Source organism: Chinchilla lanigera, unplaced genomic scaffold (genome assembly GCF_000276665.1).
Source record: "Chinchilla lanigera isolate Chin_1 unplaced genomic scaffold, ChiLan1.0 scaffold00035, whole genome shotgun sequence".
In the NCBI taxonomy this organism is placed as follows: domain Eukaryota; kingdom Metazoa; phylum Chordata; class Mammalia; order Rodentia; family Chinchillidae; genus Chinchilla; species Chinchilla lanigera.
The window spans coordinates 16,571,854-16,593,990 of NW_004955436.1; the positions used below are offsets into that span (position 1 = coordinate 16,571,854).

Here is a 22,137-nt window from a genome sequence, read left to right on the forward strand (position 1 = left end):
AAAAAAAAAAAAAGAAAAGAAAAGAAACGTAGGGTAAAAGAATGAAATTGAAAAATTTCTACTTCTGACTAGACATTCTTTTTGAATTGAAAGTTAAGAATGCTTATAGAGATACCTACCTAGCACGGCAGAGAAGGGAAAAGAAAGATATTTCTGCTCTCAGATGTCAAAGAATTCTTAGATTCTTTGTAGTTCAGCACATGCAAATACTTAACAATCCCAACATTTTCTATGTCCTATGGCAAGGGATTGGCATAAAGAACTCTATCCATTATCACAGGAGCATGAATCATGAAGCAAAAGGAACTAAGATCTCTAACTCTGCTTTCTAGGCCAAGTCACATGAGGCTACAGTGGAGGGGAGGGAGTCACAGAACAGAACCACAGCGACAGGGAGGAAAGAAGACGGCAGCAACCTGGAATCTGGCAGGTTGGGGCACAGTGAGTGAGCTGCAAGACTTGAAGCTCCACCAAGTCCATGTCCCACTCTGAGAGGAGAGAACCTACAGACATCTGGATTTGCACCGCAGGACTTTTAAGCGTTGTGTGAGCTCTTGAAGCAGCGGGCATCTCTGTGCCTGGGGTAGATAAAGGATGAGAATGCCAATACACAGACAACCGAAGGGAAAGCTACTTAAATAACCCTCCGCCGTACACAGCCCATGCAGTCACTGGGCGACTGCCCTTCCCTGTCTCTGGCAGAGGTCAACTCTCTGAGAAGGATAAAAGAGCAAGTCTACAAGGCACAGCCGAAGACACGAGCACTGCGGGAAATGCGGGGACGCAGGCAGAGACCGATGTGAGCATGCGTGTACAGCAGTTCTCATGATCGGTGCTCGCGCTGGTCTAAGAAGCCACGTGATCACTGAATCAGCAAACACGAGCCTCTGCTCCCAGGGGAGACGCAGGGCGAGCTTCTTTAGAGTCTCTGACCACACCCTTTTCTCGTTCAATGAATACAAAACCTTATGTAGTTTTTGCTTAGAGATACCTCTTTAGTATAGATTGATGGCTCACAAGCACTTAACTCATGCCAGGTGGAACTTGTGGTTGAAAGAGGCCAATTCCAGGTAGTTTCTCCCGCAGGCGTAGCAGGGCTCAGGGGTTCAGGACACTAGACGGCTACTTCCACGTGCTTGGCGTCTGCTTATTTTTGTTTATTGGTGCGTTTCAGGTATACATAATGGTCGCATCCATCATAGGAAATCTGTACCTATGATATATCTTGATATATCTTGATATATGATATATCTTGATTCTTTTTTTCCCCATTCCTCTACCCTTCCTCATTTACAAAACCTTAGTTTCCACTTCTTCCTTTCCTTGTTTCTTTTCCTTCCCCACCCTCCATTTCACCTTCCCATTTGAACATTTTCTTTCTATTTCACAATATCTATTTTACATTTTCGTCTTTATTTAGGCATTTGGTTTCTCACACCAGAGAAACAATGCGGTATTTACATGTGTGTCTGATTTATTTCACTTAAGAGAATGGTCTCAAAGTGCATCCATTTACCTAGAAATGTCTCAAGCTTATCCTTCTTTATGGCTCAGTAGCACTCCATTGCATAAAAAAAATCACATCTTTATCCATTTGTCAGCTGATGGGCATTTGGGCTGTTTCCAAGATTTAGCTATTACAAACTGTGCTGCTATAAACATGGGTGTGTATATGTTACTGTGGTATGCTGCTTTTAATTCTTTCTGGAAGATACCAAGAAGAGGAATAGCTGGGTCAAAGGGAATCTTTTTTTAGTTTTTTGAGGAATCTTCACACTGATTTCCACAGTGGTTGTACCATCTCCCACCAACAGTGGAAAAGGGTTCCTTTTCCCCTACAGACCTGTTATTAGTTGATTTCTTCAAAACAGCCATTCTTTCTGGAGTGAGATGGAATCTCAGCATTGTTTTAATTTCCACCTCTCAAATGATCAGTGATGCTGAATATCTTTTTCATATACTTGTCATTTCTACATCTTCATCTGAGAAGAGTCTGTTCACTTCAGATGCCTAATTTTGGATTGGGTCTTTCAATTTTGGGAGGCCTGATTTTTCTGAGTTTATATATTCTAGATAGCAGTCCTTTGTCTGAGGAACAATTGGCAAAATTTTCTTCCCACACAGTGGACTGTCTCTTCACTCTGTTGGCGGTTTCTCTTGCTGTGCAAAAGCTTTTTAATAAGATGGGATCCCAGTTGTTCTTTATCATAGTTCCTGTGCAATTGGGGTTTTGTTCATGAAGCCTTTGCCTGTACCAATGTCTTCAAGAGTTCTACCTAGACTATCTTCCATCAGATTTAATGTCTGTTTTAATATTCAGACCTTTGATCCATTTTTATTTTAGGTTAGTCCATGGTGAAAGATGTAGGTATAGTTTTAATCTTAGGCATGTGGAAATTGGCATCCATTTTAAACAATGAAATCGAAGTGAAAAAAAAAAATTCCCTGAAAAGAATGTTCATTTAGTTTGAGAGCTTAAACAAGAGGGCAAGAGTACCACCTTGCTGGACCCTCAGCTGGAAACATGGTTGCTGGGTGGCTTCTTTATGATTACAGACATCTCCCCAAAATGACTGCATAAGTGGCTGAATATTGGGCTGAGTGTTACTAGTAAATTTTGGCAAGTAGATGGACTGCACACAGGGAACTCGGCCATGAGGACTGAGTGTAAAGGCATCTGTCTAGATGTACATGTGTGCATCTATACACAAAATCCAGTGAGTAATCTCACAGATAGTGATACTGACAGCAGAGACCACCCTGGCCTGCCTTCTTCTCCTTGGCTTCTAGACTCTTATCTTTAAGGCAGAATGAAAACTTCCCTGGAAATCTAACCACTGCACAGTACTACTGTGGTCTGTGAACACTTCTTTCTGCAAACAATGTGGCTGTTATGGTTTGTGTCTGGGTGTCCCCCCAAAGCCTCATGTGGCCATGGGGCAGGCTTTTAGAGTTTGATTGATTACGGGTGTGAGAGCTACACCCACCCTGGGGTGGATAGTTTGCATATGTAAGGGAGAGGAAAAGGGTGCTTGAGGCCATTCCTGGCTTTTGTGCTTGTTGCTTTGCTGTGTTCTGTGCCAGGAGCTGTAGCCCTCTGCCATGTGCCACTCTGCCTTGTAATCTGCCAAGTATGAACTGAAAGCTCCACAAACTATAAGCAAAATAAACTTTTCCTTCCTTAATTTTGGGCATCAGGTATTTTGTCCCAGCAATGACAGAAAAGTAACTAAGACAGTGGCTTACAAATGAAAGTGTTCAGGAAGCTGAGTATGGTGGCATATGCCTGTAATCCCAGCATTTGGGAGGCTGAGGCAGGAGGATCACCTCAAATTCAAGGATCACCTCAAATTTAATGTAGCCTGGGCTACATCATGAGTCCATGTCAGCCGGAACTACACAGTAAGACCCTCTCTCAAAACAAAAGTGTTCAGCAAAATTTTCCTTCTGTTCACCAACTCTGCATGGACAAACACGACCATGGCCATCTTCCCTACACAAACACAAACACGGCCATCTTTCCTAAAATGGTAAAACAAATTAAGTTTGTAAACCGAGGTACCATTATACTGGGAAATAAAGATAGTGACATTGGGACATTTTCAAAAGGCCACCCTATGATCAAGCTCAGTCTGTCAAACCCTCAGAACACTTTTTCCCTCAAATCTCCCCACCACCCAAATCTTAACCATGAGTGAACAAGAGTTTCCAAAGATCTGAAGAAAGACTCTAGGTATATAAGCCCTAAACAAACAAAAATATAATTTAAAGGAACATTAAAGCTCTTGGAAGTAAAATCACTTTGTAGGAGAAATGAAAAAAATAGCAAGTAGGAAGACATTTAGGATAACCTCCCTGAAAACAGAGTAAAATGATACAAAAATGGTACATAAGCAAATCAGAGTACCTCTAGGTAGTCCTATACCAAATGAATTTGAAAGAAAAGCAGAACATACAATGAAAGAATTAAAAATAATTTTCCACAATCTCCAGGACATAGACTTCTTGGTTGAAAGAAATAAAAATCATTGTAAAGCTCCAGAACACTGAAGAGAGACATTTACAAATTTCCAGAGAAAAAGAACTAGTTACACACAAATTTAAGAATCAGAATGGTTTCATACTGCCAAACAGCAAACTGGAAAATTAAAATATGTAAAAAAGAGCCTTAAAACTTCCAACATAAAATAATCTATGACCTAGAATTCTGTGTCATTTAACTCTGAGTTTTTTTTTTTTCCAAATGGGTGAAAGAATCTATTTTATTTTTATTAGAAGACATTTCCAAACATCCAACTTTTCAAAAGGCTTACATCCCCTGTACCTTCTTATAGAATTAGTGGAGCATATGACCCACAAATGTGTGAGAAAGACACAGAAAAAGGCAACTCAACTTCAGAGTGAGATGGCATTCCAGAGCAGACAGCTAGCAGCCCCGGATGGAGGTATGTGACAGAGACGTGGAGGGCTATCAGGACCAAGGTACTGCCTGCCTTCATAATCTTCAGATAGTCTATCCATGGAAAACTGCCTTCCTTTCTGCTCTATACTGGGCTTCTTTGTCCATGGCCTAACAAGTCTCCAGCTCCTTTACATCCTCATGTGTAGACGAGGAGGGTGCTCCTTTTAGCCCACAGGAAGGATCCACATGGGTGGTGAGATGGAGGTAGGTCATGACAACCTCAGAAGCAGAAAATATAGCCCAACCATACAACCCTCTGTGTAACTCTGCAGCCCCAGAACATTCTAAACCTGGTGAGTTGTTCCCTAGGACTTGCTCTCTGGCATCTGCGCAGGAGCTCTTGTAAACTAGAGGCTGAAGTCAGACCCAGGGACTGTTCAGTTCATCTTCTCCAGGATGCTTCGCCTAATGGTAGCAGATGCAGCCCTCACACAGCCGGCTTTATGCTTCTCTTGCAGCTGTTCAAAACCAGATGATTTTGTGTTTAGCTTACCCCTCAGGTGGTTTAAAGATAAAATAATACAGACTGGGAATCAAACTCAGGACCTTGTGCTTCCCAGGCAGGTGCTGTCCACTGAGCTATCTCCCTGGCCCTGAAAATGTTCAGTATAACAGCATAGACAGTTTATAGATGACTAAGTTTCCTGAGAGGCAAGAGTAGAATGAAATTGACAATGGCTACATAAGCAAATTCTATATTGTATTTCTTAGCTGAATGGTGGGCATGTGTTTATATTCTCTGTAAGTTTCACAACTAATCTTCCATATGTTTCACAACTAAAATACAAGACCATTTGAATTTTTACCTTCTGCTCCATTTGACTCATGCATTTCATCTAAAGCAAGCTTGACAAGGCAAATCAATGTCAACACCCAAGGAACAAAAATGAAAAAAAAAAACAACTGTGGAAGACCACCTAGGCGACTCTCCTTGAAAGAGCAATGGCCTCCGTTCTGGCAGAGCCTGACCCTATTTCCATGTATTGATATGTACTGAGCTGGCTGGGACTTTTCCTTATCCCTTCAATTGGCTTTAAGCAATGCTTATCGAGGTGCAAACTAAATACAATATAGAATTTGCTTATGTAGCCATTGTCAATTTCATTCTACTCTTGCCTCTCAGGAAACTTAGTCATCTATAAACTGTCTAGGCTGTTATACTGAACATTCTCAGGCTAGCCGAGGTGCTGATGGTAATCTTTGGAGATGGCAGGCATGTTTCCCCGACCCCCTGTTGCTCCCTCCAGGGAGCTGGGATGAGGCAGGATGTGTGAGCCAATGCTCCACACTGTCCCCTGGGACTGAGCCTTGGGACGGAGGCTGTGACTTCCTGGTGCTTCAAAGATTACACATCAGAGCTGAAGCACCGACCCCAAAGCATCAGACATGACCTCAACTATGTTAGGCAGATTACTCTTTCTGCATGTCCTTCTCTTTGCCTTTGCAGAGGTGATTTCAGACCTCCTACCTAGCTCAGCTCACGGCGCTCACATACTTCCAGCCACTCTCACAGCCAGTCATCCTCAAGCCACTCCCTTCTTCACAAATGAATAAAATCTGGGTTCTGTCCTGGGTCTAGGCCTTTGTTCCAGATAGCTATCACGGCTGGACTTTGGACCCCTTGGCTCCCCATAGATTGTCTTTATTCTCACCACGGGTTGCACTGGAAGTGGTAGATTGGAATTAATTCACTAGAATTCCAGTAACTTTTCATGGGATTACAAATATAAACTTCCTGGGCCGTGACGAGGACTGGGAAGGGCTCCCTGTAACAACCAACAAAACCATGAAGTACTGGAAGTTAGTAGTAAAGTTCCAAGATGAATTGTCTTTCACCTAGGTGACACGATCACATCACAATGAGTGTGGACAGTGCACGACACACAGTATACAGAAATGGCCACAGCAGTGAAGACACTTGGACCTTACCAAATGGTTTTACACCAATCATGGACAGTACTTAAATAGGAGTAAAATATACTTGGCAAATTCTTCAGGACTTTGCCCTCTACCTGGGCTCATAGAGGCCCTTTTCATGCTAACCCCACTAAACGTGGGTGCTACTAGTCCCTCCAAGTTGAAGCATTTCTTTTCTGAAATGTCTTTCCGATAGACCTACTCATTCACACACTAGAGACAACACACATGCTCAGGGAAACGCTTCTACACAAGGTGGGAATGAGCACCAACCTGGAGTAAGGCCTGTCCGTGAGACTTCGGAAGAACAGTGAGTACCAGGGTTCGCAGAGGTGGTGCTCATCACACGGCTCCCACTGCCACTGACCTGTGCTGCACACACCTTTCCTGGCTGAAGTTATAGTTACTGACAGCAAGACTTCTCATCTCTGGGGACTCCTGCCACTTAGCATGGAGCTTATTACGTGTTTAGCTCCCAGCCACTGTTAATAAACGGCTAAAACATCAGCCAATGTGAAAGCCTGGCTGTGGAAAGGGGGGTTCCAGGCTGCTGGTGTGTGGGGGGATGGGGGAAGATGAAACAAAATATTACAAGCTTATAGTCACCTTATACTCCAGAATAAAGTTAAGATCTGGACTGTCTTCACATTATGCCACTGTGTGCTTAGTCAAGACTTGTGGTTTCATCACTCCTGTCATTGTAAATTACATGTTGATTAAACCCTACATTAGTGAGGGCGAAGCTTTCGGAGCTTCCAGTGATACAGCGTGCTGTGATGCATGCGCACAGGTTCACCACCACTGCCTTACATAAATACATAGCGCCGGAAGAAAGTGACCTAAGACTTGCTGGTCCTGAGAACCTTCACGTGAGACAGCCACCAAAAGGAACTCCTGATCCTTTCAAGACTTATATCCCTACTACATAAACCAAAAACTGACCCTGTGCTTTTGTAGGCTGGCATTTAAAACTCCTCAGCATTCTACATTTATTTCTATAGCCAAGTTTGGTTTAAAAATCAATGTTAGTATATTACCCAATTACTTTTTCAACTCTCTAAAAAATCCTACAATTTTTTTTCCCCAAAATTGTGCTTTGCATGCAGGATCTCCACACTAAACTACAACCCCACCCCTTAAGAAAAAAAAAAAATTTAAGACAAAGAGTATTGCTAAGTCAAAAATCACACAGGCTAGGTTTGAACTTGTAGCCCTCCTGCCTCAGCCTCCCAGAATTCTGGGATCATAGGTGTACACCACCATGCCTGGCTCCTACAGTAACTTATTTAAACTGGTAACACTTTGTACAACAGGATTACCTCGTTTTGGAAAAGCCATAAACCAGAGATGAAAATATACTAGAGATGAAAACACTTCTCATAATTTAGGTATTAAATATAGCTCACCTGCCAAAAATGGTTCTGCCTTAGACATCTTGCTCCCCATTCAGGCCAACAGTGGCCACGCACAGCTTTTACAGCACAGTCCAGGGAACACATGAATCACTGCCCGGGAACAAGGGCTAGGTGCAAGAAGTCATAGTTTACCAAATAATTAACAACTGTGATGGTGTCAACTGCCTGAACCTTGGAAGTCTGTGCGTTTCAAGAAAAACATCTCATCAAAAACATACCGTCTCCAACTACGTAATTTTGTCAGATATAAAAGCTTCTAAGCATTACTGCTGAAAAGATACCATTCTAGTTTTTTGGGTATGTGCTGAGACTGCCAAAGCGAGCACAACACTCTAGTTTTAAGCTGAAGTAAATTTCTGATTTTGAGCTAGGGATTCACTAACGCCAAAGTACTTCATTACTTCTTCAACTATTCTGCTTCTTGCCTTCACTGTTCCTAAATCTCAAGTCATCCAGAAATGTAACAGGAAATATGAATTCTGATAACTTTAATATTCAGTTTTATCCTTCCTTTGAAATGGTCCTTTTGTATACAGTAAGGGAAAATAGCTTCCTACCAGTGGAATCTTCTCAGGAAGACTTTTCTCACTACTAAGGAGAATAAACTCAGCATTTCAAAGTTGAGTTTAACCAGGCCACTTTTCTATACACAGCAAATTAAACCATGAAATTCCTGAAAAGGCGTGTAGAGGTTTCAAAGAAATATTTGAGAACATCTGCAAAAAAAACTATGACCACTGTACAAATAAAACACACCAAGTCCATTCAAGTTATGAAGATATTTTCCTTTAACTTATCCAAACATTTCATATTTATGAAGTCATTTATTTCATAGCAAATCTAAGCTTATAAATTAAAAATGTTACAATATGTACAAGATGGTTGACAGGGAAAACTTGCTGGTTGTACAAAACATTTTAAGTATTGCATTTTTTCTCTTTAGCGTCCGCCAGTAAAAATGTCAGAGTACACAGCTGCCTCTGAAGGTCCCGGTTGCTTACAGAGCATAACAAGGAGCCCGACAGGGAACACGCCTCATCCTCCATGTCCCACCACCTACAGCTTTAGACCTTCAACGTTCTGCTTCAAGTTCAGCAGCTCCTTTTCCTGTCTTCTCTTCTCTAGCTTGAATGCTAGTTTGTTAGCTTTCTTCTCCACTCTTCGTTCCTGTACAAGAGGACCCGTAAGTTATTCACATCTGTAACATGACACGGACTACTTTCATGGGAAAAAAAAAATTCCTGAACTTCCCCTCCATCAACTCCTTGTAAGCTGTGTTACCTTGCGCTCCTCTTTTATAGCTTGCTTTCTTGCTCTTTTAATTTCTTTGCTTTCATTTTTAGAACGTGGTTGGGTTGATACCCGAGGCAGGTCAGTGCCATTAATCATTTGCATTCGTTCGACTTGCTTTGCTGTAAGTCCTCTCTTAGGTAAGACATTGAGAGGTATTCCTGTTTTAGAAGATATGTGGATTTGTTTGGGCTGAAATAAAGACAACACAGAACGAGAGTTATTTCCGATTCTCATTAAATGTAGCTCACGAATAACAGTGATGGTGCTCGGCTACAAAGGGTTAAAGTTACAGTGAGAAAATGTGCACACTCTGTGCCCTGCATTAGATATTTAAAAAAGATCAGGACACTCGGACTTACCTTTGGTTGATACCTGATAAGCTGTGGATGATTGTATAAATTTGAGTATGTACCTTAAAAAAAAAAATCAGGTATCAGTAAGTACAATTCCAGTTCAGCAAAACATTACTATGTTCCTATTATATTCCTGACCTGGGTGTTTTTATAGTGCAAAACAATACTGGAGTCTCCTAGAAAATGTTTTAGAACTACTTACAACTCAGTAATAGGAATATTATTCTGCATAAATTCTTTTCACAAATTGTCTAAAAGCTTAATTTCTACTATATGCACTTTAAAAGCTGACATACTTAATACTAGAAAATTACTATTATACTTTTAGCAGTAGACACTAAGATACTTACTGCAAATGGATTCACAATCCCACTTCTCTTTGGTTTCTTCAAGAACTACAGTAATAACGTCTTCAGACTCATCAAGCTCATTCATTGGCAAGTCTTGATCCTCAAAAGGTTCAAGAGTATTCAATTTCACACAACTCCAGTTTGCATTTTTTTAAATAAAGGGAAAAAATAATGCCCATTATTATTGTTGCTAAAAGTTACAAAAATAGCAAATTTTAAAATCCACATGCTCCTGTGACCACCTGTCACACTTGGCTACACCTGTCTCTGCCTCTTCCTTCTGGTGTGCAGGTAAGGGACTGATCTCTTTGTACGGTTAGAAAGAGCTACATATCAAACAAGAGGGTGGGTTCCCTAAGACAGGCTTTTTTAAAACTTAGAATAGAATTACCCTGTCCCCATCATCAATGTATCTGCACACTTTAACCCCTTTTTCTGCTCTGGGATCTGCACAGTACAATGATCACGGAACACAGGACCTTCCTAACAGGTTTAAATACCTCGCCAGTTTCTTCCGGAGAAGTCAACTTGACATATGCTGATTTGGCACATAATTTGCTTGTCAGTTCTGCTAATCCAACTGAAGAGAAAAACTCTTATTTCTCTATGCCGTAACTATTTGCTTCTTAGAACTAGCATTTCAGAAAGATGAAAAGAAAATGGGTACTTCTAAGCCAGACTGACTCTTTAGCCAGAAATTAGAAGCACCATCCTGCTGTCCAAATGGAATATCTTCATACTCCCCACTCTAACCCAGTCGTCCTACCCTGACTCTTTTCAAGTCAGTGGACTGAGAAAGTAATTCCTTGTATTTTCTTATTGTCATACTGAGCTTTAGAGCTCAACTCTAAAATGTAGGTGAAACACATGAACAATATATGAGCCAGAATTTATGGAAAATGTACTTTCCCCTTGAAGATGGATTCTGATATGTGGCTCTTTTCCCGCAATATAGTTGTACAAATACAGTCCTAACTGGAGATGGAATAAAAGAGACAAATGAGAAAAGAAGTCACCATACTTCTCAGCCTTCTCTTTATAGTAGTCATTCAAAACTTCCTGTAAGCGATTGCTGTCTACTTGAATGGAACCTTCCAATTCAGCGTTATCCAGAGCTCCAATTTCAACATCATCATATTGTTCATAAAACTTAAACATAAACAAATGGCACCATGAAAAATAAATTACTCATTAACTGTAATATTAAATGTTATTTTTACTCCACATAATTTTTAAGTATCACAAGATCACGACTAATGGTAAATTAATGAAAATAGTAGCGACTGAATACCCTTGACAACAGGGCCGGTTACTACCAGATTCACATGCAGACTGAAGACAGGCTCCTTCCTGACATGGAAAGGGAGGGCAGTTATTCTGCTTAGCGCGGGTAGTAAAACGCTTGGCAGAAATCTTTACCTCAGAATATTTACAAAGTATTTCGAAATTCCTCGGTAATACAGACTAAAAGATCATGTAATTGAACAAAGCCTCCTATTAATGTACACATTTCACGCTTGTTTAGATGGTATTCACCGTGTTATTCAATGCTATTAGCGCTGTTAGGCTTTGTCACAGACTCCTCAGGTGGTGACCCATTTCCTGATTAGTGAAGAGCTAACAGCTGGCCTCTCTTGAAAGGGAAGAGGGTATTTCTGGAAGATGCAGCTAAGTCAGAACCTGTATCTAGGTTCACCTTGAAGGAAACTGTCCCTTCACTCCATCATTTACTGAACAGTGTAAACCCACGATAGGCCAGACATCACTTTAGGGCTTGGGATGTATCAATGAAACACACAAGAATCTCTGCCCTTGGGGAACTTGCATTTGAACCTAAAACAAACCCATACACAATAAACACATCAGAGATGACGGCAGAAGGTGGTTCTACTGGGTAGCATAGGTGGGGCAGAGACCTGTGTAAGCACACAGTCCACACGACTGAGCTGGAAGCCCTGGCGCTGGTCTGTCAAAGGCCACCCAGATCCAGGACTCTGTAATCCTGACCTTTAGAGTATATTATATTCCTTTTCCTCTGTGTTCTTAAGGGTTGCCTTGTTTGAAAACTCTAGATACGAGAAACTGAAAAATGCAATTTCATTTATACTTGTATCAACACTTCAGCAAAATCTCGGAAACTTTGGTCAACGAGATTCACAATTAAAATATCAGGACTCAGAGGAGAGTCAGAATGTTTTAACCAGCCGACATTTTGGGCCTATACTATTCCTTCCAGAACTAAAACTATAGTGGTTTTATGTTGTAATTAAACAACCAACCAACCAATAGCTGTTTCTGCCCTGGACAGTTTTAGCCTTTGGCTCCAGTCTTGCGCTTTTCCAACAGTGACGTTTACTAGGAGACAGTACTGAAATGTCATTTTGGGAGACCTCACCTTCTCAAATCTCTCGTCATGTAGGGTCAGCTGCTCATTTCTCCTCATGACTGAGGAAGTCATAGAATACTCCGTGAAGCGACTTTTTGTTTCCTCCTCCCAGAACAAATGCTTTTCTATGGCCCCCTGAGGTTCTCCAAAGGGAGATGGCACATCTTCATTTGACAACGGGCCCACGGAGTCACAGTCACCCTCACGGTCACCGCCACTCCCCGTCTCATCTGCATCTTCCCACTCGCTGCCGTCTTCGCTCTCAGAGTTCCTTCGGTCAGAGTCATAAAACACCTGTCAACCCAACTTTAAAACAATCTTTAAAATAACAGAACAAAACAAGAAAACTTTGCACAAATAAATCTAGAGGGCATTTGGGGGAGGCAGGAACAGAGATGCTGCTTGACCAACCCGGCAGAGTAAGAAAAATAATGAAGGAGTAAACAAGACCCCTCAGACTTCAGCTACAGCTATCAACAGCTGGCAAGAGCCCAAGTCTCAGATGAAGTCTAAATGCTCTCGCACGTCTCTTCCCAACTGTAATGTGGTTTCCCTCCCACTGAAGAAGCAACGGTCAGGTCACGTTGCTTAGGGACAAACCACACATACAGAATATCCACTCCTCCTTCCTCTTCTGTTGGCCTATTGGCCTGGAGAATAAAGTCATCTTCAAGCACATTATCTGGATCATCGAAGTCAAAATCATCATCAAGAGCTGCAACAATGTCAGGATCAAAATCCAGTCGAGGTCCTAAAAAACCAAGAGCAAGAATGCACAGTTTACTTAATCTACACACTGAATATTGATAGTATGCTAGATTCGTTAGTGAGGATAAAGTAATTAAGTTTTGTCTAGTTAGAAACAGACATGAAGATGGAAAGGAAAAAATTCCTCCTCTTTTTAATTACTCTTTCACTACAGTTCTAAAATATTCAACTTTGTATATTTAGCAAACCACAAAGCTTTCACTTGCAAGAAGGAACTGTGCTTAGAACCAATTCACAGTAAGTACCTATAGATTATTCTATTTGCTGTCTTTTCAGTACTGTAAAATCTTTACTAAATTCTAACCGATTTCTTCAGCTATATTCTTCCAACTGTTAAAAATACTAGAGTTCGGGAAAATCTTTCAAGTTCAAACCTTTAATCACATATGGCTTCCAATGCCATGTACCACATGGCCACTGCTTAACTCTCCAGACACATTTCTTCTTACCCTTCCTTCTGGCATGCTACAATGCATGTGGCTTCAGACACTCACATTTCCTAGCTTTTGTACACACACGTCTTCTGTACGCACTATCCTCTCATCCCCACCCGCTTCCTGGGGGTGTAACTCAGTGGTTGAGCATCTCCCTAGCATGTAATACACTTTGGGTTCAATATTCAGCACAAATCAAAACAAAATAAAAAGAAACCAACTTAGACATCTTCTAGAAAACCTAGCCCAACTCCCCAAGGCTAGGTTTGCTACCCCTCCACCCACAGGTGTCAATATACTTCTGTAATGAAATTTTAATTTCTCATTTATTATCTTTGTAACCGACATATACTCCTTGTGGTCTGAGACTATGTTTTATTCTGGTTTAACCAAAGATCTTACCACACCGGCAACTCAAAAATCTGTAGAATTAATGAATGGATGAATGCTACAGGGCAAGAGAGAGTCAATAGTTAGGTCACCTAGAAAACACAGAACACTAACTCTGAGGACTTTTATGTTTATTCTAATTCACAGTGTTTGTACCGAATGTTTTTTTTTAAAAATCCACTTTTTCAGTGTATCTTACACAGATGGTAGAATGGAAAGATGAATGCTGGATGTCAGTTATCTTCTTCATAAGGAGTTAGTTAAAATTTCCCTACTAGAAACAGATAGTTTTCCCATGTTTTTCTCCACATAGAATCTTTAAAGACCTAAGAATGTGAAGGCATAATACAAAAGGACCACTCCCCTCCCATCCTCATGCATTTTCTTTTCCTCATGAATTTTAACTTGAACTCTGGCACATCTCAATTGTTTCAATCATTTAAATTAAACCCACCTGAAACTGGAGCTGCTTTATTTAACAATCCAACATCTTCCTCAAACTCTGATGCAAACACTGATGAAGGCAACTTAATTCCAGTGCTCTTAAAAAGAAACCACACAAACGTCAGACTAATTTATGAAATACTTCTCAACTATTCTACTGGGTTGAAAAGTATCCCCTTAAAATTTACATCCAGCCCCTCAGACTGTGACCATATGTAAAATTACACCGCCTATAGCCTGTCCCCTCTGGAACTCGTTAAAATTTACTTGTCATTAAAAGATATTAAGAGGCAAGACCAGTTGTACTCTAAACAGTAATTAGGCTGTGCCCTAATAAATGGATTAACACATTCATGTAATGGATTAACAGGTCATCTTGAGAGTGGCTCTGCTATAAATGCCACTTTTGATAGGTCTCTCATGTGCTACCTCGGGTCTCTGCCAGCAGCGATGCCATCACCAGATGTGGCCTCTCAAGCATGGATGTGAGGGAAAATAAGTCTCTTTTCCTCGCCACTTACCCCAGTCCATGGTGGAGTTAGTCACAGCAATAAAAATGCACTAAGTCCTTGTAGATGTGACAGGTTAAGACGAGGCTGTACTGGATTAGGTGTACCCTAATAAAAAGGCTGTGGAAGCACAGACACAGCAGGGAGAACGGGCACGTGACAGTGGAGGCTGGAGTGACCGCTGTGAGCCAAAGCACTCTCAGGATGCGGTGTGAGCAAGCCCAGCCCCAGACCTGGGAGCCTCACCCAGTTTCCCCGAACCCCAGAAGGAATGGACTCTGTGAATACATTCATTTCAGACAAATTTCTGGGCTCCAGAACCGCGAGAAAATAAATTTCTGTTGTTCTAAACTACCACATTGCCCTAGGAAATGGTGACAACTGCATTTTGCAGTCTCTGACCCAAACGCCAGTTATGTATTCTTTATCTGCATATCTCAGCATCACTCCAAAGCCATGGCCTACAACACTTAACAGCACCCACTCTAGGACACTCTTCCACTTAACCCTTAAGCCCCAAGTACCAGAAGGCTTCAGGGAAGAACAGGAAAAAGGGGCTAAACAGTGTATCTGCCCAACATAGGTCACGGAGGGGTGCTGGATTCAAATCCAAGACTTTTAAGTCCAACTCCCTGAAGTTTCAAAACAAGATTAATTTTTTTCTTCTTAAATTGGCGATAATGTCTGAATCTCTGGTCTACCCTTTCTTTGACTCAGCTGTCTTAACTCCTATAGTGCTCATAAATCATCTCTATCCCTATGTCCCTCTGAATTTTTACAGAGTAAATTCATTCCCTCCCTTGGGCACCATCCTACTTAGGGTTACCCAAGACACATTACTACAGTAGCTGTCCTGCTAGTCTACACCTAACCTCTGTATCTCTGCCAGATTAAACTCCCTTAATACCTTTGTCATGTGACCTTCTGAAACTTGTACTAGGTCCTGATTTTTCACTTTGTGTTTAAGCTCCTGGCTTTTCAAGGCCCTATAAAATCAAGAACTACTGCAAGCATCCAAATTTCTTACTTTTACTCAGTAAGACAGTCATGCAAAGCAAGTCCAGCGCCTTCCTGTCATGTAAGAATTCAAAACAATTTAGTGAACATGCACACGCCCACCACTGTGTCCCACAGCACTACTGCATTTCCCCGTTTCCTGACTGAAACATTCCTCATGCTCTCTTTAGCAGCACCCACAACAAGTACAAAAGATGCCTTCAAGGACTGCTTTGGAACGTGGCAAGAAGGGGAGTATTTTGAAGGGCATTAATGGCAATGTCTTTTACTGTGATAAATTTTTATTTAAAAACAGTATTTTTGTATAACTCACCCATTTAACATGTTCAGTGAAATGATATTTTTTTGGTATTACATTAGTGTAGTGGTTGATACCATGTCAACTTGAGAAGTCTAGCTTAACTAAGTAACTCAGCAGTTCTACATCCTAGTGTGTAGAAGATATGCCCTTATGCTCTAGGATGTTGTTCACTGTGTCAGCTTAAAAAGTTTACAAGTTTAACTAAGTGACTCAGCAAGGGGGGCCCTCACCTTGTAAACATCCTGAGCCTGTGCAAGAAGAGGGCAGGAAGATGGTGTGAGCAGGTAGCCTACACACAATAGAAGGGAAGAAAAGAGGCTTACTCCACCGCACCCCTTTTATGATCTTGTTGGCTTTGCTGTCTTGTGTCACCGTGAAGTATTGCTCCTGTACCATGCCACCGGGCTTTAGAGCCAACTGATTATTGACTAAAACTCCTACAAACTGTGAGCTAAATAAACCTTTCCTTCCTTAATTTTGGGCACTGGGTATTTTGTCTCAGAAACTACAGAAAAGTAACCAAAACAATTAGTAATTCTTTAAAAACTGTGGTAAATTCATGTCACCTGTCTTAAAGGAACACCACATATATTTTGTATTTTCCTACCTCTGTATGTTATGTCTGAAAATCACGCCAGAAACTGGCTGAGGATGACACTGAAGCTTAAAGACATGGACAAGTCACTAGTGACATGGATTCTCACTTACACACATTTACTGCCCTTAAAGCAAGTCTGCACTAGGATTTTCTGTGACTTAGAGCCATAGGCATTCTAGCATCTTCTCCAAATAAATAAAACCTGGTATATAATCTACGATAAAAACAGAAACTTTTCATTTTGTAACTAATCACTCTCTGTGACCATTCCTACAATTCTAAGGGGAGGAGTCAGGTGGCATTTACATTTTTAAATTTATCTGTAAGTTTTTTTAAGCCTTTAAAAGCTAGTCAAAAAATCATAACATGATATAGTTTTGGTAGTGATTACTTTTGGTTGTAGGGGAATCTCACTTTTTTCTAAAATTGGTTGCAACAGTTCCCAACTATACTGGGTTTGCCCAACTATTTTCTTTTTTTCTGGTACCGGGAATCAAACTCAGGACCTTGTGCTTGACCAGGTGTGCTTGTGCCACTGAGCTAAATCCCCGGCCCGCCCAACTATTTTCTACAATGGCAGCAGGCATTTTTCTTCAGGCAAAAATCAGGGCAAGCTCAAGCATTACTCATTTCTTCACTGCCCTTCTATAATGCCTTACATTCTGTTTTGAGGGCTTAATCCATATTTTTGATCTATTCAATTTTGGTGGTTTGTTACAAGTTAAAGTGAAAAAAGTATATGGGATTAATTCACATTTTTCCACTGCACTAAAGAAAAATCAATGGCATTCTTGTTTTTATATATAATTCACTTGCCCTTGTAAATACAACTGAAGTATCCACTTAATAGCTTTATTCTGCTACAGAACCAATTAATGATTACTTTTACCTAAACTGAATTAAGGACTAAAAGCTAGTCTTCTATTGTTCACTACGATTCAGCCAAGAGTTGGGACTTTTACTTTAAAACTTTGTAGAAAAAAGAAAGTTGAACCACTACTAGGCCCCTTCCTGTTTTTCCCTCAGTGGGGTATCAAAGGAGGTAAGCTATCAAAGTAAGTAATACTATTGATGTAATTGCCTTGGAGGGGTAAAGAAAAAGAGAAGCTGGTTCTACTATGGAGGTAAGATGGTGGGATGTGGGTTCTTACAAGAGCTGAATCTAGTTCATAAATGGAACAGTTGCATTTATCACCTCTTTCTTTGGTATGGTATCAGAAACTAACTAACTCTGACTCTCCTTCAATGACATGCTGTAGAAGAACTATGATTCCATTCCCCCGAGGGAAGGAACGCTAGACCATGACGGGACTGGACAATAGGCCTGGGGAAATTGGTGTCCTTTTTATCTCTTCCATAATCTCAATGAATGTCTCCTTTTTAAAAATGCCAGGTGACATAAAAATCCCTACAAGGAAATTTATACTAAAAGACAACAGAGGCACAGAACCTGCGCACCCGTCACATAAACAGGAGAAAGAGAACTTAAATGAGTAGCACTAGTGCCGTACAAATCCAATATGTGCTCATTTGTACCCTAAAACATAAAGTATGAAGTGGACCATACAAAGCTGCTTTTCTACTGAAAAGTGCTGCCTCACATGCCCATGTCTATAAACTAAAGATTCTGAAACTGTCCGAAGAATTACTTTTGATACCTATCACCAGCAACGAGGCAGCCTACTCCCTTGATGATACAGACGTACGTGTACACACACACACACACACACACACACACACACACACACACAATTTTAGGCAGAGATGTGACCTATCTGTGCTCTTCATACTGACAACCCTTCTTGCCCTAAGCAGTGATCTTGTTTTGAAAATCAGTCGTGGTTCCTCACTCATCCCACACTCTCACAGTCAGGTTACTGAGAAGGCTTACGGGAATCACTGAGGGCTCTTCCTTCTCATCTCTCCCGCCGGACACACTGGAGCTGGGGGTGGGGATCAGCTCCGAGGGCCCGGACGCTTCCTTCAAGTGCTGCAGGTAGTCATAGTCATCATCAAAGAACACTCCATACTTCCTCTGTTCTGCTCGCCTTTCTTCATCGTTTATCTTGGATTACAAACAAAATGGAATTAGTGCCCCTTCCACAAATGAGGCCCAGGAATCTCACAATGAGCACAGCATTCACCACAGAAGGCAGAGGTCACAGGAGAGTAATGAGACAAGAATCTGGACAAAATCAGGAACTGTGGAGTCTCTAAACCAGAGTGCCGTATAAAATTAAAACTGAACGAAAACAAGCCAGGTATTGTGGCAGATGGCTGAAGTCCCAGAACCTGGGAAACTGGAAGGGGATCATTTGAGCTTCCAAGTTTGAGACCAACCTGAACAACACAGTGAGATCTCATCTCAAAAAGAAAAGAAAAAAAAAAAAAATTGTCCTTTCAGGAACTGAAGCAATTCCTCTGACTAGACATCTCTCTGCAACAATTCAAGTTAAAAATAAACTTGGGCTAGCATGTATTTGGGAGTTTAGACTAGAAGACTTGAGGGCTCTGAAAGGTAAGTATACTTTTGTATTCATACGCAAAGATTACTCAATGTACGAGAAAATTGATTTTACTGAAAAAGTAAAGACAACAGATACTTTCTTTCATATTATACACTTTTTGGGCGGGCGGGTAGTACTGGGGAATTGAACCAGGACCTCGCACTTGCCAGGTAGGTGCTGTGCGCTGAGCTGTATTCCTGGCCCTTATTTTATCCACTTTTAACAAGTCAAACCAACCTTTACAAAGTTCTCTGGCATTTTCTAAAGCCAATCCATAAGCGCAGATGTTTTATATTTCATGAGATGAGTGCTCAGGAAGCACAAATGCAGTCTATGAAGAAGAGATTATGCTTTTTTTTTCTTTGGGGGTGGGGTGCCAGGAATTGAACTCAGGATGCAGGCTTGCCAGACAAGCTCTGCACCACTGAGCTACATTCCTGGCCCTAAAGTAGAGATCATGAAATGACAGGATTTTAGGTAAAGCAGACATTGAATATGGTTGTGACTTAAGTAACATCATGCAACACTGTAGCCAGTGGTTTAGTGAATATTGGCCATCACTCAAGATTTGCTCGGTTAAAAGTCTCATATAAAGATGCTTTATGCCCCCAATCAAAACAAACATGCACAGTATAAATCTGCCCATGTACTAAAAATTGAGTCATACATCATTCCCCAGGCCAGTTATAGGAGAATAATATCTCTCTAACAATTTAAATCTACTACCAAATTTAGCTAAAAACTTAGCTGAAAGGTACTACTAAAGGGTTTGGAGTGTACTGTAGAGCACTTGCTTTGATCTCATGAAGCTCTCGGTCTCATCCTGGGCACTACAAAAACGAACAAGAGAAAAGCAAAACACAAACACTACCAAGAGTCCGTCTGCAAAACAACAGGCTAAAGAGCAGGACTTACTTTCTGTGTGGGCAACAGAACCCTCTGGGGTGCAGTTTCATCTGCTGCTAAAGGATCTCGCTGGCTCCGGTGGACCAAGTGAAAAGACACAGCTTTCTTCTTCTCTATAAAGGGCTTTTTCTTCCTGTGCGGCTTTAAAGGAAGGGCACCAGAACAAGTCACTAACAGAACCAAAATTTAGCGGATAACATCATAGTTCTCACATGCAGCGTCAACACATCAAGTGAGGAGTCAACAGACTTCTCAAATCCACACTTCCAGGTCAGACAACACAGGCTGTGGCTGCATGGGATCCACACCTACCTTCTTCCAGCAAACCTAAGTTTGGCACCTATGCTGTGCCACACCATTATGGGGGCTGGGAATACAGCAGTGGGAACGTCACACGTCTTTGTTCTCAGCAAGAAAATCATTAAGATAATTGTAGGGGAAGGAAATTAAACACAGTGATGTACAAGTGACTGAAGGGTTTCTTTAGCCTGGCTGCCCTGGGAAGGTGCTGGACAGGAACCAGAAAGACCAGGTGCCTGCCACAAGAAATTCTGGAGTAGACAGTTCCAAACACGGTAAACCTTTCATCTATCAACGAGGAAATAAAGCCACGAGAGCAGAACCTACTGGTTAAGATCATCCCCGTCCATACTATTTCGCTACGTGATTTCAACCCTGATGGTCAAAAACACCAACGAAGTGGTCTCACTTTTGGCCCAACCTTATTCTCGCACAAATCCTTTTTCCCAAAGCAAATGGGCAGATAAGCGCGACTCCAACGCCGGAAGTGAGCAGCAAAACCAGGGCTGGAGCGTTTGTGTCGGTGTCGCAGACTTCAGTTCACAGAGGCTGTGCGGAGCTGCAGGCCCTTAAGGGTAAACGGGAGGCCATCTGCTCAGGCCACTTCCCCTGCAACCTGTGCTCGGAGATGAGGGGGACCGGGCAAAGCGCCGGAAGCCACAGGCGTAAGCCAGCGGCACGAAAAGGTAGCCACTAACATTACCGGAACCGGCCCAGTCTCTGCGAAACCACAGCGCCCGCCTCAGAAACAACCTACGCTTGCTCACCATGTTGCTACCGTGCGGCGCTCACCCCCACGAGGGGCGGAGAGTCCACTCTCCAAGTCCTGGAGACCCCCGCCGCTTCTGAAGCCCCCACAGCACGTGCGGCCACAAGTTCCGGGCAGTACGTCACGCAGCAGCCCGTGAAAGTTGACCAATCCCGGTGAAGCAGATGTGTTGAGGCAGGAAGTGACGTAATAACCCGTCTCAAAGACCGCGAGAACCATTGGGAGGTGGGGCTAACTTGTTCCCACCTTGAGGTGGGCGGTGCTTTCGGCCATGAATTTTTCTACTCCGGAAGGGAGTCGCTGGGGCCGTGAAAGAGGGTTGCTGCTTTTGGACAAACTTCACTTTATAGCGTCGTTTCCCACGATCAGGGGGCCAACTGTAACATCTCCATTGACTGATACTCCTTACCTATTCTCAACTGTAAATAAACAAAAACCCCTGTGCAGGTACGCAGAAGGGAGGTGGTCACTCTCCGGGTCTCCAAAGTTTGGTGTTTTTTGCGGGGGGGACGAGGGCGGAGCCAGTGGCCCAGCAACGGAGGACGGGGCGGGGCCTTGCTGGTGGTGTAGGATACTCCAGACTTATTCGTTCTTCACTCTCCACCCTTTAAAGAACTGAATTCTTAAATCCAATAGCAAAACATCCTGAGACTGCACCCTGTAGACGCATTTGAAGTAATAAGGTATATTGAGAATCTCTGTGTTTACATGCATTGTGTAATAAGGTAGAAACTAGTAATTCTCTTCCAAGTCGTTCGTCGTGTTTTATCGTAGTAAGGAAGTGGGCGCCAAGTGTACTTGCCTGGGAAGACTTGTAGCAGGTCCTGGAGTAACACTCACAGCTCTTTGGGGCGCAAAAAATGATAAAAGCAAAATATTACCAGTAGACTTAGCCTCAAATTTTTGTTTTCCCATCCGAATTTCTGGTGTCTTCCTAATATCTAAATTATCTTGGAATGGGTCTCTAATTATGTCTAACATATTACTACTATAAATATTTGTGAGATATCATTCTTTT

The 22,137-nt window shown here is 41.8% G+C and overlaps 2 protein-coding genes across 3 annotated transcripts in view; both read right to left on the reverse strand.

Moving 5' to 3' along the window:
- Window positions 1-7,870, reverse strand: part of Zc2hc1b (zinc finger, C2HC-type containing 1B) — a 63,739-nt gene extending 55,869 nt beyond the window's left edge. For both annotated transcript variants that reach the window (XM_005389243.2, XM_005389242.2), the window contains exon 1: window positions 7,786-7,870. In XM_005389243.2, the coding sequence (XP_005389300.1) occupies window positions 7,786-7,825 (40 nt within the window). In that variant the 5' untranslated portion in view covers window positions 7,826-7,870. The remainder of the gene's footprint in view (window positions 1-7,785) is intronic.
- Window positions 7,871-8,558: 688 nt separating this feature from the next.
- Window positions 8,559-21,240, reverse strand: Ltv1 (LTV1 ribosome biogenesis factor). Its single transcript, XM_005389244.2, has 11 exons — window positions 21,118-21,240; window positions 20,060-20,191; window positions 18,529-18,702; window positions 14,223-14,310; window positions 12,786-12,927; window positions 12,186-12,447; window positions 10,812-10,939; window positions 9,791-9,924; window positions 9,447-9,499; window positions 9,076-9,276; window positions 8,559-8,961 (listed from the first exon to the last, which is right to left on the reverse strand). Exons 1-11 carry the CDS (start codon window positions 21,118-21,120, stop codon window positions 8,851-8,853), a joined length of 1,428 nt encoding a protein of 475 aa, XP_005389301.1. The 5' UTR covers window positions 21,121-21,240; the 3' UTR covers window positions 8,559-8,850.
- Window positions 21,241-22,137: the final 897 nt, after the last annotated feature.

Bases quoted from the DNA above. Each gene is read 5' to 3' on its own strand.
- Ltv1 (XM_005389244.2), bottom strand. The intron at 18,703-20,059 runs GTAAGTCCTGCT...TTGTAATCCAAG, and splicing joins TTCTGTTGCCCACACAGAAA to ATAAACGATGAAGAAAGGCG. The intron at 12,448-12,785 runs GTATGTGTGGTT...CTCTGACCGAAG, and splicing joins GAAGGAGGAGTGGATATTCT to GAACTCTGAGAGCGAAGACG.